We start from the raw sequence: 17,333 nt of genomic DNA, 5'->3' as shown, positions 1-17,333 counted from the left end.
CGATAATTTAACTGCATGCCTGCAACCTAGAAGTGTCAGCCACCAACAGGGTCTCTCACCTCATATGAGTTGATCTCTTAAACAATCTCAAAAATCGTCGTTCAAGACTACTCGCCACCGTGAGCTATCCTTCACTCCATTCATGTAATATACCTACTACGGCATTAGAGTCTCCCTGCCCTTGCTGGGGGAACACACACACCATGTACTTTTTGGATAATACAAAGCTAATTTCTATGATTATTAAAAATGATAGTTAAGTGCATTTAATTTTTTTGATTTCATATAAAAGACATTAACACAATTACTAACATACCATTACTTAAATTATCATCCATAATAACATAAAATAATTAATGCATAAATAATTTTAGGATAAAGATATTAAATGCAATTAGATTTGTTGACATTAATTTACATTTAAGAAGAAAAAGAATAATTAAAAACTTTTATTTATAAATAAAATTAAAAGGAATAAGATACCGGAGAGATTTAACAAGATGCACACATTGTAAACTAGACAAAATCTATTATCACCAATTATATAAAAATGATATTTATGTTTGTCTTATATCCGTGTAGATATTTAGAAATGAATACTTAATGAGTTTTTGATACATCCACAAACATTTCTAGATATTCATGAATATTAAAAAAACATCATGTTAAAAAGTATATTTTATTTGTAATATATATGTAGAGCTTTGTTCACCCCAAAATTAATTAAAAATAAAAAATTTAAATTTAAAAAATTTGATTGTATGATTTTTTTATAAGTAAAATTAAAAAACACTAAGAGTAAAACAAAAACGGAGAAGAAAAGCGAAGGGTTTATAAGAAAGAGGGGCTTTTGAGCTGTGTAATTGAAAAACAAGAATGGGTGGTAGTGGGAGTGGAAGAGGCGCCGTGAAAGGAATCGGTATGGGAATCGGAATTGGGCGGAGCGGTGGAAATCGAACCGTGCTGATAACCGGTGTTAGCAAAGGCATCGGTAGGGCTCTTGCGATCGAATTGGCGAATCGCGGCCACACGATTATCGGCTGTTCCCGAACTCAGGAAAAGCTGGATTCTCTTCAATCTCTACTTACCACCAACAGCAATCATCATCTCTTCCTGAACACCGACGTGAGTTGCAACAACAGTGTTGCAGAGATGGCAAGAATTGTAATGGAGAAAAAGGGCGGTCCGCCGGATATCATAGTGAACAGCGCAGGAACGATCAATAAGAACAACAAGATGTGGGAGGTTCCGGCGGAAGAATTCGATCTTGTAATGGATACGAATCTGAAAGGCAGTGCGAATGTGTTGAGGCATTTTATCCCTTTGATGTTGAGGAAGAATGAAGGGGAAGGGATAATAGTGAATATGTCTTCTGGTTGGGGGAGATCAGGTGCGGCACTTGTAGCACCTTACTGTGCATCTAAATGGGCGATCGAAGGACTGACGAGGTCGGTGGCGAAAGAGTTGTCTCAAGGAATGGCAGTCGTGGCGCTTAATCCGGGAGTGATTAACACTGAAATGCTTGCTTCTTGCTTTGGTGTTTCTGCATCTATGTATCAATCTCCAGAGTTATGGTTAGTTATTCATTCATTCTAGTTTTTTTTTTTTCTTTCTTCAACTTGTTAACTAATAATAATGAGTTCAAAATGAATGAATGAATCAGGGCTTTGAAGGCAGCCACCATGATACTCAATCTTACTCCTGCGGACAATGGGGCTTCTCTCTCCGTTTGAATGAATGAATGTATATCAACTTCATTTGCAATATATTTTGTTTTTTTTGTAACATAGAGACAGAACAAATGAGGCCAATCATCAAGTTCAGAATCATATGATATGACTGTATAATTCAAACTACTATCAATCTATCATTGACATTGTAAGATTCGGCGTAGTTTCGATTTTCTATTTTTACTTATACTTATGTTCAATTTCTGGTTGGTCCCTGCTCAATTAAAAATATAATTCAATTTCTGGTTGGTCCCTGCTCAATTAAAAATAGAAACAATCGTCTATCACCAAATTATTAGAATAAAGATTCGGATTCTCTGCTATATATTATTTAGGTAATAAAAGATTTCAGCTGTTGATTTGAAGTCACACGGTTCAATTATTAAATTTGATCTCACGCAATAAGTCAACCTCTGCATTACAGCATGAAATTCATATCCAAATTATTTAAACATAAATGAATGGCAGCTGATTCAACTGTACATACATTCCTAAGACATCGAATATTAATTAATGGCCAATGATTCAACTGTACATACATTTCTAACAAAATTAACCAAATGTGTATTTACAAATGTAGTTATCAATGCCGATGAATATTTTCTAAAAGACACCTTCCTTGAAAGGACCAGAATCATGCAAGAGTTTCATAACCATCTTCACCTGCATAGGCAACAATAACCCATTAATTACTTTATAATCACATTAATATAATAATAATAATAATAAGACAATACAGCAAAATGCCTTATTATATAAATCATTGGAGACTGAACAAGTGTAGAATCTTTGGTGCATCATACTACATACCTGAGAAGTTTCACGAACTAAAAAATCTTGTATAGCTTTGCTAAATTCTTGATCAATAAGGTAATGGCAGCTATATGTTGTCACAGGAAGATACCCACGCTCAATCTTATGTTCACCCTGAGCTCCTGCTTCTACTGTTTTAAGATTCAGTTCAATTGCTGCTTCAATTGCCTGTCATGTCAAAACAAAACGTAAATAAAATAGTTAGTGGTTTCACTAATATTATTTTATTAGGATAAAATTGTATTAACAAGATAAAGAAAGGCAGATTCAAGGTGTGTCCTTGCAGGGTTGCACCCTCCACCACCTTAAAAATTAGACATTATAGTTGTGTTCTAGTGTTTGGTAGACAAAGTTCAATAAAATAAGATAAAGTATAACATATGGGTCTGTCTTGTATTTGGTACATATACTAAAAAGAGCTTTGCTATTTGTTTTGGACAAAATCAGTACGCAGGATTAAATAAGCCTTTGACAGAAATCATGGGTTTAGGTTTATAGTAAAACACTTTTAAGGAAAGAAACAAGTTTTTTTGGTTTCCTGTTATCTCCTCTTAAAAATAGAACAAAATGGGACTTAAGGTAAAAATTTGGTTGATTTTAGTTCCTCCTAGTGGAACCAAAGATAATAGAACAAATATCAGCTTTGTTTTGATATGTCCATGTGCCAAACACTTCCTATAAGCTGACACCCACAACTAAGCCGGAAGCAGGGACGGAGCCAGAATATTTTATAAGTGGGGGCAATATATATATATATATATATATATATATATATATATATATATATATATATATATATATAGATTAAGATTATGTGTATTATATATTGCAAATAAAAATTACCAAACTCAATTAATAGACTTTTCTATATATCAAAAGTTCATTTTCTCTTTAGTCATTTACTATGGTGTATATATAGTATCTTTTTGCTTGAAAACCAAGTGGGGGTTTGAGCCTACACAACCCTTAGTGTAGCTCCGTCCCTGGCCGGAAGGAAAAGTCCATTTCATAAATAATTTAGATGAGAATACCACTATTCTCCAGCCATAAAACCCAAATCTAGCAAAAATGTAAATAATCGTACAACAATACATGAGGGGAAAGATAACAGGAAGTGTGAACCTGATAATAGCAGGCTTCAAAATGCAAAAATGGATAGTAAGTTTCCGGCTGACACCCCCATAGACGCCCAAACAAAGTATCTCCTCCGATAAGGTTTAGGGCACCCCCAACTAGTTCACCCCCATCTTCAGCAACAATAAGTAGTACCTGATCTCCCATTTTTGATCCCATCTCGTGAAAGAATTCCCTTGTCAGGAAAGGGGTACCCCATCTGTCAATATACCAGAAACCATACTATATATTAATACCGCGACCCTTCCCATATCATCAAATAAATTTCATATCACAATATAGTGATTTTCAGTTAGCATAACATACTTGTTATCAGTTGTGTTCCTGTAAAAGGTGTAGAAGGAATCCCAGTGCTTTGCCTTTCAATACAAATGTAAGTAATTAGAAAACATCGAAACCTAAGGGCCTCTTTGGTTTTTTTTTTCATCATTTGCTATGCATATCTCTAAAAATAGGAAACAAAGTGAAAACAATATAGTATTTTTATAATTAGAAGTAAAAACAAGAAATGAAATCAAAAGTCGTTTTCACAAACCAAACATGCCCTAAAGTTTTAGCAATAAAATAATTCATAGTAGAGTTTTAAAGGACTAAGAAATGTTGTCAGTTGGGTAAAAATCAAGAAGATAGTTATTATATAGAGAAACTTTGGTAATTTGCCACTAATTATTTGATGTTTCATACAAATTTCCCATCCTACAATAAGACTGCCAGAAGACATGGTAAATTGGCATCAGCCAGTTCAACAGAAGCTTACTCATGCCTAATAGACATAAAAGCACAATTTATATAGTCAAATATCAATTTGCACAAAGCACAGACTACGCAGGTAAACATAATCCAAAATACCTTAATTTCATAACCCCGGAGCCGTTTCATAACCAAGTTTTGCGCTGCAACCTGCAGATAAATATATCATTTGATTTGCGTGTCTAAAACTATCGAGTTGCCTACACTCATAGCACTGAAAACCCAGTATCATTTGCATATGGTGAAAATACTGGAAAATGAGAAGCCTTTTTGTATTACATTATGATTATAAGTCACCCTATTGCCAGCTGAAAAAACCTATAGATACATATTAATTAATTTAAATGAATTTTACTAACCTTCTTGCGCTCTTGACGTATCTTTTTTCTTTTATTATGCTTCAAGTCCATCAAGAATTCATCAAAACTGTCAGCATGAAGTAACCCAAGTAAACAAAAACTGCTAGGCAAGTGACCATCTAATGTACTAGGAATTGTTTTGCGACTTACTTTTTGTAGTTGCGGTTGGTCCAGTGATACTGCATACCAATCCTGGGGAGAAAGCCTTTCTGAGTGAACTTGTGCCACTCATTTTCAGAGGGAAAAGTAACATGAAACGATGAAAGGTGAGACATGGCAGTAAGATCCTTGATTGCAGATAGAATAAAATCAAAAACATGATTCTTAATAGAAGTATCACGAAGTAGGATCCTTGGACCAGTGACTGGAGTAAAAGGAACGCACGATTGTAACTTAGGGTAATAAGAGGAACCATAATTGTAATAAGCATTAGCCCAAGAATGATCGAAAACGAATTCACCATAGGAATGAGTTTTGAGATAAAGAGGAACAACGGCGAGGATTTGATTGGATTGATCTTGAGCAATGATGTGGTGTGGGGTCCATCCTTTTTCTTTGACGGCGGAATGGGAATGTTCTAAGGTGGATAGGAAAGCGTGGGAGAGGAATGGATTGTAGTTGTGGTGGCCGGTAGCGTCGAGGGCACAAGCGTCCCATTGAGTGGATGAGATTTGTGAGATTGAAGATACAAAAGAGATAGTAATGGTGTTGGTGGTGAGAGGGGATGATGATGATGATTGAGTGGTGAGAGGGAAAGTGAATTGTTGGTGGTGTGATGATGATGATGAATAGGTGTTGCGTTTGGGGTTAGGTTCCCAAAAGAAGGAAGCATTGATTGTTGTTTTGTGAGAAGATGATGATTTGAATTTGGGTGGGCAGCACCTTACTCCTCCTACAACTGCCGTTGCTGCTGCTGCTGCCATCCCCAATTGTCCGGGACACTCATTTCTATGCCACGTTGCAAATCTATTTATAGATTGGATTGGGTTGTGGACACCCTACTTTCATATTTTTAATTTTGAAAAATGAACAAAACACTACAAAATTATGATATCAAATTCAACCACATATTTACATGCTTAACAACAACAATAAGTTTTTAATAACATTAATTAAAGAGTTTAATAGAAATAACTTCATAAATCACACAGATTACTTACTCTTCTACTGTAAAATCAACCACAGACACACATCACAGTCACGTAAAATATCTTGAGACAAATCGTATTTAAATAAATAACAAAAATGAATTTAATTGAAAGATAACTTATAATTCGATCAATTTTTTAGTATTATACTAATTAAATATTGAGAACCGATTCTCACATTATTATTATTTTAAAGTTATATATTGGTGAAAATAACCTATTAATCATTGTCAAATAATGGATGAAAATACTAGTGAGTATCATTCTTATGTTGCGGTAGTTTAGAGGTCGATTTATTTTGTCCAATTGATTCTTCAAATCAAACGATCTAATATTGACATCGACCTTTATTGTATGTTATAGTAAACTATAATTATATTAGAGATCGTTCTAGCGGAGTCCGACTAAGAAAAGTTATTTTTTATGTGAATTCAATTGAACCAAACACATCATTTTATACTAATTTCATGCACGTAAAATGTGAGATAATCTAGCCGGAACAAGTAAAACAGATGAATTATAGAATATAATTCAATAACACATTTTATACTATAGAATCTCAACCATGTGAAAACCATTATTATAGGTTTGGGTTATACCTCTCAAAATGGTTTGTTTCTATAATTTATAATCATTCGTTATATACCCTCATTCGAACTCCAATCCACCAATTCATAGAAAATGATGATAAGTTCATACATGCATCAATGCACACTAATCAATAAATAAAATTAAATAAAATGTTTTAATAATTAATTAAATAATTTCATAAATATATTATTTGAAGTAATGTTATATATGTTACAAAATGCTTTGAAAGTTAAGAAAGTTAGAGGTTCAGAATGAGTGATTTTTTTTTTTACATATACAAGATCCCAAGACGCTAAAATATAAGATCCCAAGGCGATATGAGACAATCACCTATCAACATTTGGCATAAGCTGGCCTAAGTAGCTTCATTTCCCCATGTCGCAATGATTACACTCATCACATAGGATAAAGGGCACCCCTTACTTACGAACCCTAGGAGAATGATCAAAGTACATTATGTTAGACTTAGCGATAAAATCAGAAAAAGAAAATAACCCAAATTGACCTTCGCCTCCCATAAAGGCTTTATCCGTCACGGTTTTCCGCTAATGAATACTAAACCATGCTTAACCAAGAGCAATAAATAAATCGTAAATTAACACATATATATATATATCTGCCTCATGATCCAAAACTAAAGCACAACAAATAAATTGTATTGAGCAGAGTCTACTCACCATAACATGACAAAATAAAAGACTAATCATAATAACTTAAATCCCGACAAAGTTAAAACATATAAGGACGAGATGGTGTAAGTAAATATGACACAAGATCACAAGCCTCATTGACTACACTAGACTAGGCTCTGGGATCAATTCTTCCTACCTTGAGATCAAACATTAAGTAAGCTTTGAATGACTTATTCCCCTTAATTATTTCTCGAACGGAACTCAAATGTCTTTGAAATTTTATAAACCGAGAGACGATTCTAGAATCTACTTCTTTCTTGTTGAGATTTTCTCCAAGAGATAATCATTTCCCCTCAAAAAATCTTTGGACAACCTCTTTTCAGCCTCTTGGGCTCTGGACTGATATTAGACTCTAGGCATACTGCATTTGACACCCCTTTGCTCTAAGAACACTTAAAACTCAACCAAAGATTAGTAAAACTAAATTTAATTGACTAAGTAGTTAATAAACCATTTACTAGAGAGCCAATAAGAGTTTTGATCTTTCAACCTCTATTAATTGTACTACCTCAAAACCTCAAGATAAATTGAGAAAAACTTCTCCTTCGAGGGAACGACAAACCACCACCAATTTTATTTATCTACGAATCTTTTGATATGATATTTGGTCTAAATACATGGTTGATAATTCCATTACATATTTATCACCTCAACCTTCTAAGAGTTTCAATGATCATCAAGATTATCAAAGTCGTTGGAAAACACCCTCGACTCGATCAAGGCTATCATGATCAAATTCCACTAGGAAATAAATTTATCTTGTATACTCGCATACTTTACACAAAAGCATTGAATTTGAAAAGAAAAATCCTTCAAAACTGCAAATCATTCGTTTTTCATATTTATTGCTATAGAGCTTTAGATTTCTTCTAACATTCTTTAGGTGAGTTTGTTTAAGGAACCCTTTATATGATTGATGAATTTGTAACCCAATAGAGTACCGAAGCTCTGAAAGCACATATTATAATTTGGTATCATTTACATGCTTTAAGTATCTATTGTGTTTTGATATTTTATAATTTGATTATTGTTTCATTGTGTATTTGTAATTTGTATGTTATTTCAATTCATTTGTGTGATTGTAATATTCTTTCCCTTTGATTGTAATCACTTCGACTACTTAATTGTACCACTAAGAACCTTTTACATTTCATCAAATATATTCATTTGATCCCTGTTAGCTATTTCTTTTTGAGTTTATGAAAGTTACTATTTTGTCATTTCCACATGAGTAGCTTGAATCACAAGTTAGAATATTTGAATTTTGATCATTGGCATTTGAATCGAATCATGTGTTATATTTGATTTGAATCACTCACCTATTGAAAAATGGAATTACATTCTAGATCAATTAATTCAGATCAAAAATTGAACATGATTAGAATCAAAACCATATTTAATTTGAATCTAGTGAAAAAAATGATTTGAATCATTTGCTTTAATAAGTATCTCTTTTTGATACTTTCCAGATTGATTAAAATCAAATTTCCTTAATGATTTGAATCAAACAAAAAAATCCAGAGCTTCCAGCCAACCATATGTTCAAACCCTACAAATTCAGAGTTTCCTAAAATCAGAATCCTATGTTCAAATCTCACAGATTGTAGTACCTAGCAAAACATTACTCATACGCCATAAAATTTCCAGTCCTTGCGAAAACTTTTCAAAATAAGAAAGCAAGAAAAAAATCATCGACATATTGGGTAAAATATGAGGAAAGTCCAAGAAATCAAAGAAATCCTAGAAAAAAAAGTAAATAAACTTATTGAAAAAATTCACCATAGAAAATGGAGTAAGGAAGTTGAAGTAGCAAGAACAATTGAGAATGTTGAAATTCCAAGAAAGCTAAGAAAGCAAAAGGTTCATACGAGTGGAGAGAGTGTTATATAGGGGGTACATGGGTTGAGTTAACCCATAAAACCCGGTCAAATCCATCCAAAAAAATGGGTTGGATCAGGTAATTTGGTGGATATGAGTTTAAAAACTAAAAAATCCATTAAAAAATCGGGTTTCGGGTCAACCCGATCCAAATCCAAAAAACCATTGACCCACTAATCAAATATTTATTATTATAATTTTAATGATCTTTATGAATATTAACTTGGCTATTGTAATTTAGGAGACAAACACCCATCAATACCTGTCATAAGCAAGCTTAGGTAGCTTTGTTTCCCCATGTCGCAGTGATTACACTCACCATATAGGATAAAAGACACCCCTACTTATGAGCCCTAGGAGAATGATGAAAGTACATTATGTTATACTTAGCAACAAAACTGGAAAAAGAGAATAACCCAATTGACCCTCGCCTCCCATAAAGGCTCTATCCGTCACGATTTTATGCTAATGAATGCTTAACCAAGATCAATAAATAACTCATAAATCAACAAAACTTTTTTTGGCAGAGTCTACACACCATAACATGACGAAATAAAAGAATAGTCTTAAGAACTCAAATCCCGACAAAGTCAAAAATATAAAGGCTGAAATAGTGTAAGTAAATATGACACAAGATCGCAATCCTAACCCCGACTACACTGGACTAGGCTCAAGGATGGATTGTTCCTACCTTGTCACGACTGAAAGGCATATAAATATCAAAGGTGCAAAGCCCAATAAAACAATAGAATACTTTGTTGTTCTACCACAGTGACGTCAGGAGACAAAAGGTCGTACATACAAATGTAAACCAAAGAAATATTCTAGGAACTCGAGAACAAGCGATGAGCTGTCCTAAGAGAGCATGTGATACGAGAAAATGATTAAAGAAGATCGTTAGATGACAAACAAAATTATACTTTGACATCTATCTATCTGAACAACGATTGATTTTTCATTAAAATATTCTAGACCTCCCAAAACTATAGAAAAACCTCTATATAAAGGGTCACATAAATCAAATCAAGGTACACATAATTTGTTGACCTACATACGTCTCACATTCAATAATTATTTACTTGGGCGACAAAGTGTTTGAAGGTGTCACTCTCATCCTGCTCAGATCGATAAACCACAATGTTTCTCCATTTCCATAGTTCTTCATGCTTAACTAAATTCACAAACAAGTGAACAAGTCTTGACCAGAAGAATCATTTAGATTTCTAGACCTTATTAGGTTTCTACGTCTAAGTAGTATTGTATATATATAACCTTAGTTTATTAGTGATTGTTCTGTTGGAACTTTGAACCATAAGATAGGTGAACAATGGTAGAGAGAATTGGAATGTGGAGAGTGAAAGAGGAAAATTGAGAGAGAGAGAGAGAGAGAGAGAGAGAGAGAGAGAGAGAGAGAGAGAGAGAGAGAGAGAGAGAGAGAGAGAGAGAGAGAGAGAGAGATTATTGAGGGTGAGAAGTGATTATTGCCTTTTCCTAGGATGATAATGCATATTGTACATTTATACAAGTGTTACCAAATGATTGGGACCTAAAACACATCAATAAAATACAAGAAAAAGCAAAAACTCGGGATGGTAACCAGTTAACACAAATTGTTAACCTGTTATAACTGATAACACTAAAATATATACAATCAGGTGTAATCGATTAACTCATTTGGTTAACCGGTTAACACAACTCAAAAACCGTTTTTTCTTTTGTCCAAAAGTGATTCTCTTCCAGCTGTAACCGGTTACACCCATGAATTATCCGGTTACAACACTTGAATTACTTGGTTTTCACTAAACACACTGCCTTAATTTAAGTGCTCCAAGTCTTTTATGCTCGTGTTTGACTTGCCTTACATACTCCGACAACGGGGATATATAGTTTGACCTATGGAGGCCTACGTTGAGTTCATTCTGGACCAAAATACGTTTGACGAAATTGGTGATATTATCATGTACCCCTATGTTGTTTTGTCGGGCTTGTCTCGGGACTTGGTCAACTTCTTAATTGTGCTGCACTAGGACCATGTCGAGGCCTTCCGACCTTTGATCGTTTTCGACAATCCTATTTTCCGGAGGTTAACCCCCTGGGGAATGTTAGACACTGGAGTTGGTGGCTAGTGGTGCCTAAAAACCCCAGCAATTCTACACATTTGGTGGGTTAATTGTTGATAACTTTTGGTTATGTTTTCTATAAGTGGGGTAAACATGTTGCCTATATGTTGTGTAATAGTTTGAACCATATTGTGGTTGATTTCATCCATTAACTGTCTCATGACTTGGAGAGAGTTATTAGCTAAAGATGAATCACCTTGTCGATGAAAATACCTTATTCCTCATGGAGGTTGTACCAGTTGGCCAAAATTTCCCATTGTGAACTCTGAAGCCAAATACGGGTTAAAGGGCGATGATGTTGCCATCACGTTCTCTGAATATATTGACGTATAAGGGTGCATGCATGCCATCATTGTAGTCGACATGCCATATAGTTATTCCTTTTGAGACAACAAGAAGCCTAAATAAGGAGGCCTTTAGTCTTCTGGATTCCGTAATTTCCTAATGACTGTTAGTGTGGTTGACAACTATGGTGATGAAATCCACATATTTGGCAGTATAGAATACGCGACTTCTTGGCTTATGACCGCAAGCATCTCCTCAACTAAGGTTAGAGCCATAAAACTGCCAACACTAGCTACCATCAGTTGTCCTTCTATATTTGGAGTATTACTTTGGGAGGGGTTTGGTTTTTTTTAGACATACCGGAAAGACACTTACCACTCCTCAAGTGCATACAACGTAGAAGACCACAAAAATGGAAGATACAAAAATAAAGTGTAAGACACTACTTTTCTGCAAAAGTATTAGCACAAAAGGGTCCCACAGAGTGTACCAATTTGTTTACCAGTGCTTTTGGTAAACAATCACGAGTTTGAAAATCTACGAGATTAACTCGAAAAATCTCCAAAGGAATTTGTGCAAATAACTTGTGTGAACACACATGCGTGTGAATTGAATGCAGCGTAACAGAAGACTTTAAATGAAGTCAAGTTGCGATAAATGATAAGGTAAAATGCAGTAAATAACATAAAATAAAGCAAAGAAAAAAGTACATGTTATGTTTAAAGAGACAAAAAGACTATGAAAAAAGGGATAGACACAGATGCATACACGTTTCTCACTCAATTGTTTCACTCTTTGACTCGGATACTCCAGTGGTATGTAGAGTATGTATGGAATTTTGCGACCCCTGATCCCATGTATGAGTATGCTATTTATTCTATTTACAAGGTAACCGCCAACGACAATCATGTCCCCTAACTGATATAACATGGAAGCATGGAGTTTCTATTGATGGAGGAACAAGAAAAATAAGATGCAATTACTGTGCAAAATTACTTATTGGAGGAGTTTATAGGTTGAAACATCATTTGGCTGATACACAAGTCAATGTTTGTGAATGTAAGTCATTTAAATTCTTTGAACTCTGGGAGGTGCAGATGATGAGACCCCAACAACCAGAATTGATAAAGAAATGGTGAATTTGTTTTTTGAAAAGCTCTGTTTGTAAGGAAGATGTGAAGAAAAGAATGAGTTGATTTGAATTTATAGAGGAAATAGATGAAGAGAAGAAACCCAATCATCATATGATTAATCGCTATAGAAGAATTAGATGAAGAGGTATTGGAGTTCCAATGGTTTTGGAGGCTAGGCAGTTCTCACGATAATTGTTTTTCTGTTCTCAAAAAGTGTATTTAAAATATTCCAAGTCCTAAAACCCTAAAAAAAGAGCGCAGCAGTTAGGGTAAAATGGGTCAGTTTTTAGGCCGGGCCAAAACGGATCCGGAATGGGTCAAAAGGTTCCAAAACAGGCCCTAAAATAAATCGTTGGGATCTTACGATCCCACGCTTTCAGCGCCCCTTCCATTTTCACGATCTTTTTTCCAATTAAAGCGGTGGTCCTTTTGGGAGCGTAAGATCGTAGGCTTTTGGGAGTTAAAGCGCGATCTTGACAACCATGCTTTCTTCATCCTTTAAGGTTGGGGGATCCTGCATTCCGTATTCCACACATGTACCTTCATTCTAATTGAAAATATTGTTGTTTAACTGCCTGTCGAATAGACTTGTTACACAAAGCATACAATAGATGATTAAAAATATATATAATTTTTTTGAAAGACATATGAGGCACTTACAGCTGATGATAGGGGAGAGTGGCTTGGTAGGGATTGGTCCTTTCCAGATATTTAACAACTTCCATATCAAACACAAAGTTGCATCTAGGGCACAACATTACCTCTGAATCTTTCAACTTGCACCTATTCAGAAAATCGACCAGCTCTTCTTCAGCTTTAGGATATGCTTGTGTTGTTTGATCTTCTTCGTTTGGTTTGTTATACTCAACCCCAACACTAATGACCGTATCGATGACCATGATGTAAACTGATTCGACAAAGAAAGTATCAAGTTTTTGTTTCATTTTCCTCCTCTGGGCGTGGTTTCTGCTTGTCAGCAATCTTGAGTCTGCCATCCTTGAGAGAATTTTGTACCAGGTCCCTGAAAAGCATACATTGAGAAGTATTATGACCCAAAAAATTATGGAATTTATAAAAACCTTTTTTCTTTCTCTGTCCTAATGGAGAGACTTTATTCCCTTTTGGGACAACAATTTGTCCCTCAACAACCAACAAGTCAAAGATTTTGTCACACTTAGTAACGTCAAGGGTATACGATCTAGCAACCAAAATTTCATTTTAGGCTCTACGAGATTATTCCCTTTTGAGGGTTTTAGCATCTTGCATGTATAGGGAGGCCCCGAATTTAGTTTAACCATATTGACTTTGTTTTCCTTTACATACTCGTACTCTGAGTCGGATGAGTTTCCTATGTTGTTGACTTCGACATAAGCTACTTTATTTTTAATGAACTTCGAAGTTCTAACTTTTTCGGCTTTCAATTGTTCGACTTGTCGAACTCTATTGGCCAACTGGGTCATGTCTCTCAAGTATTGGGTGTCTAACTTCTTCCTAATGGAGTAGTCGAGACCCTCTGCTGCCAGTTCGACTAACTCATGTTCTGAAACTTATGTAAAAAATCTCGCTTTCAAGGTTCTGAACTTATTGAGGTAATCGTCAATGCTTTCAACCACCTTTCTCTTTACATTGGCTAATTCTTTGAGGCTAATCTTACATTGCCCTATGTAAAACTGCTCGTGAAAGGCTCTTTCTAGTTGGGCCCAAGTAAAGATGGAATTTGGGGGAAGGGTGGTGAACCATGTGAAATCACTCTTTGTCAATGAGTTTAGAAAATACGTGATATTCAAATTCTCATTGTTGGCTAAATCACCAGCCTTAGATTGATATCGGAAAACGTGTTTGACGACGGACTCACTAGTGTCACCGACGAACATGGTGAATTTTGGGACTTTCCAGCCACTAGGCAATTCGGCTTGTCTTACATGATCTGACACCATGGATATATAATTTTGCCTATGGAGGCCTACGTTGAGACCATTATGGACCAAAACACGTTCGACAACATTGCTGATGGTATCCTGTACCCCTATATTGTTCTTTCAGGCTTGTCTCAAGACTTGGTCGACATCTTAGTTTCGCTGCACTGCGATCATGTCGAGGCCTTTCGGCCTTTGGTCGTTTTTGAAATTCCTGTTTTCTGGAGGGTTGACCCCCTGGGGAATGTTAGGCATGAGAGCTGGTGGTGCCCCACAAAAGCAGCAATCCTACCCATTTGGTGGGTTAATTGTTGATAACTCCTGATTGTGTTTTCTCGAAGTGGGGTAAACACGTTGCTTATATGTTTGCAATAGTGTGAACCATATCGTGGTTGCTTTCATCCATTAACTATCTCATGACTTGAAGAGAGTTATTAGTTAAAGACAAAGCACCCCGTAGAGGAAAATTCCCTATTCCTCTTGGTGGTTGTACTAGTTGGCCAAAGTTGTCCGTTGTGGACGTTGAAGCCAAATATGGGTTAAAGGGAGATGATGTTGCCATCACGCTCTCTGAATATATTGACGTATTAGGGTGCATGCTTTCCATAATTGCAGTCAGCATGCCATACAACTGTTCCTTTTGAGGCAACGAGAAGCCTAAATAAGGAGGCCTTTGGTCTCCTGGATTTTGTAATTCCCTAACGACAATTGGTATGGTTGACACCTGTGGTGATGAAATCCCCACATCTGGCGTTATAGAATACACCACTTCTTGGCTTATGACTATAGGCATTTCCTTGACTGAGGTTAGAGCCACTGGACCGTCGACACTAGCTACCACTAGTTGTCCTCCTGGATTTAGAGTATTACTTTGGAAAGGTTTGGTTTTTTCGAGACATATCGAAAATACGCTTACCACTCCTTAAGTGCATACACCGCAGAAGACCACAAAAACCGAAGACACAAAAACAAAGCGTAAGACACTACTTCTCTACAAAAGTATTCGCATAAACAGGTCTCACCGGGCGTGCCAATTTGTTTACCGGTGTTTTTGGTAAACAATCATGAGTTTGAAAGTCTATGATATTAACTCGAAAAATCTCCAAAACAATTTGTGCAAATAACTTGTGTGAATAAACATGCGTGTGAATTGGATGCACTATAACAAAAGACTTTAAATGAAATTAAGTTGTGATAAATGATAAGGTAAAATGTAGTAAATAACATTAAATAAAGCAAAGGAAAAAGTACATGTTATGTTTAAGGAGACAAAAAGACTGAAAAAAGGGTGGACGCAAACACATGCATGTTTCTCGCTCAACTGTTTCGCTCTTTGACTCAGGTACTCCAGTGGTATGGATAGTATGTATGAAATTTTGCGACCCATGATTCTATTATGAGTATGTTATTTATTCTATTTACAAGGTAACCGTCGATGACAGTTATGACCACTAGGGGATTTGTTGCATTTGCTTCATATTCAGTCCTTCAGGTTCCCACTAGTGCGCTTATGTGTCCTCCAAGACAATATCTGCTTATAACCCACATTGAGTGGTAACTACTTTTCCACTTCTTCACGATCTTTTAACGATAACTGCTCCAACATACTGTTGACGATGTCTATCGATGCTCTAAGACTTATGAAATTACTAAGTCTTTTATCCATGTTGTTTAGTTGACTGATTCTTTTTGGTGGAATGAGGGTTCTTATCGATTGTCCTTCTCGAGATTCTGGATATGGTTTTGTCGACTGTCCTTTTTGAGATTTTGGACATATTTCTCAAAAATATGAATTTTTATAGATTTATTCTTAAGAGTCCTTCAAATCGTATATCGTTGTGTCAATGGCACGGTCGAGCTTTTGATGTTGACTTGTCGACGACTCATCGTTAATGTTTCTCTTAAAAACACTTCATTAATGTATAAATTTATATATTCTTATTGATTTTCTAATAACTAAAAATCCAAATATAACACTGTATATATAATTTTAACATGTTCCAGTCTTAAAGTTAGATCTCTAGATAAAAAGAACATAATTTTTTTGTGAAAGTTTCATTCTTTATTTAAAATGTGAAATACAAATAACATTCATGAATAAATGTTAAAGTTGATTTGGCTTGATGACAAGTGGATAAGCTCATTTGTTGCATTGACGTAAGTTCAACTTATGCCGTTTATAATTGTCTTCATCGTTTTAAAACTTTTAATAAAATTATGGTCAAAATAAAATATATAATACACAAAGACCGAAACCACATTTAGGCACGTCATAATTAATTATATATCTCCTATACATTCTTATATATTTAAACATTATTTTAAATTTAAAAAAATTAATTTATTGAATAAAAAAAACTGATGAAACATAAAATTGAATTCATACAAAGATTAATAAAAATAATACACGGTGAATCTCACAAAGTATCATAATCAATAATTTTTTTTTATATTTATTAATCTATCTAAAAATATATCTTTTAATTTAAAATTTGAATATAGTATATAGTAAAATATTCTTCCATTTAATTAAAAAAGATATCATGAATAAATGTACTGAGTCAAAGGCAATTTTAAATGAAAAATTTATGAAATAAAAACCTCAAAGTTTTTGAATTTCTTTGTTGAAGGCCTTGTTATATATTTCATTCAAACAAGAAAGATGTGTATTTAATGAGAAAGCATAACCCCATAATTGTTGCATTAGACTCCATAAATGTTAAAATAGTTATTGCATGAGTGGCGAATATGTTATGTTTGTGTACAACAGTGCAAGTGAGATGA

At 34.8% G+C, this 17,333-nt stretch overlaps 2 protein-coding genes across 2 annotated transcripts; one reads left to right on the top strand and one right to left on the bottom strand.

The window, feature by feature from the left end:
* Positions 1 to 803: 803 nt before the first annotated feature.
* On the top strand, positions 804 to 1,930 carry LOC127138242 (NADPH-dependent pterin aldehyde reductase). Its single transcript, XM_051064647.1, has 2 exons — positions 804 to 1,574; positions 1,664 to 1,930. Exons 1-2 carry the CDS (start codon positions 877 to 879, stop codon positions 1,731 to 1,733), a joined length of 768 nt encoding a protein of 255 aa, XP_050920604.1. The 5' UTR covers positions 804 to 876; the 3' UTR covers positions 1,734 to 1,930.
* A 218-nt stretch (positions 1,931 to 2,148) lies between these two features.
* LOC127138241 (uncharacterized) lies at positions 2,149 to 5,764 on the bottom strand. Its single transcript, XM_051064646.1, has 7 exons — positions 4,937 to 5,764; positions 4,787 to 4,853; positions 4,527 to 4,577; positions 3,984 to 4,036; positions 3,666 to 3,876; positions 2,541 to 2,711; positions 2,149 to 2,393 (listed from the first exon to the last, which is right to left on the bottom strand). The coding sequence occupies exons 1-7, from the start codon at positions 5,707 to 5,709 to the stop codon at positions 2,334 to 2,336; spliced, it is 1,386 nt and encodes a 461-aa protein (XP_050920603.1). The 5' UTR covers positions 5,710 to 5,764; the 3' UTR covers positions 2,149 to 2,333.
* Between the last annotated feature and the right edge of the window lie 11,569 nt (positions 5,765 to 17,333).

The sequence above is a fragment of the Lathyrus oleraceus genome, chromosome 4, assembly GCF_024323335.1.
Source record: "Lathyrus oleraceus cultivar Zhongwan6 chromosome 4, CAAS_Psat_ZW6_1.0, whole genome shotgun sequence".
Classification (NCBI taxonomy): domain Eukaryota; kingdom Viridiplantae; phylum Streptophyta; class Magnoliopsida; order Fabales; family Fabaceae; genus Lathyrus; species Lathyrus oleraceus.
The sequence above is the reverse complement of the archived record's forward strand: the minus strand, read 5'-3'. Positions and strand labels throughout refer to the sequence as shown.

Excerpts from the sequence above, each read along its gene's own strand:
- LOC127138241 (XM_051064646.1), bottom strand. The coding sequence starts at position 5,709 with ATGGCAGCAGCAGCAGCAACGGCAGTTGTAGGAGGAGTAAGGTGCTGC. Across the intron at positions 4,854-4,936 it reads ACCAACCGCAACTACAAAAA|TTTTGATGAATTCTTGATGG; the intron begins GTAAGTCGCAAA and ends TCATGCTGACAG. Across the intron at positions 2,712-3,665 it reads TTGAAGCCTGCTATTATCAG|GCAATTGAAGCAGCAATTGA; the intron begins GTTCACACTTCC and ends TTGACATGACAG.
- LOC127138242 (XM_051064647.1), top strand. The coding sequence starts at position 877 with ATGGGTGGTAGTGGGAGTGGAAGAGGCGCCGTGAAAGGAATCGGTATG. Across the intron at positions 1,575-1,663 it reads TATCAATCTCCAGAGTTATG|GGCTTTGAAGGCAGCCACCA; the intron begins GTTAGTTATTCA and ends TGAATGAATCAG.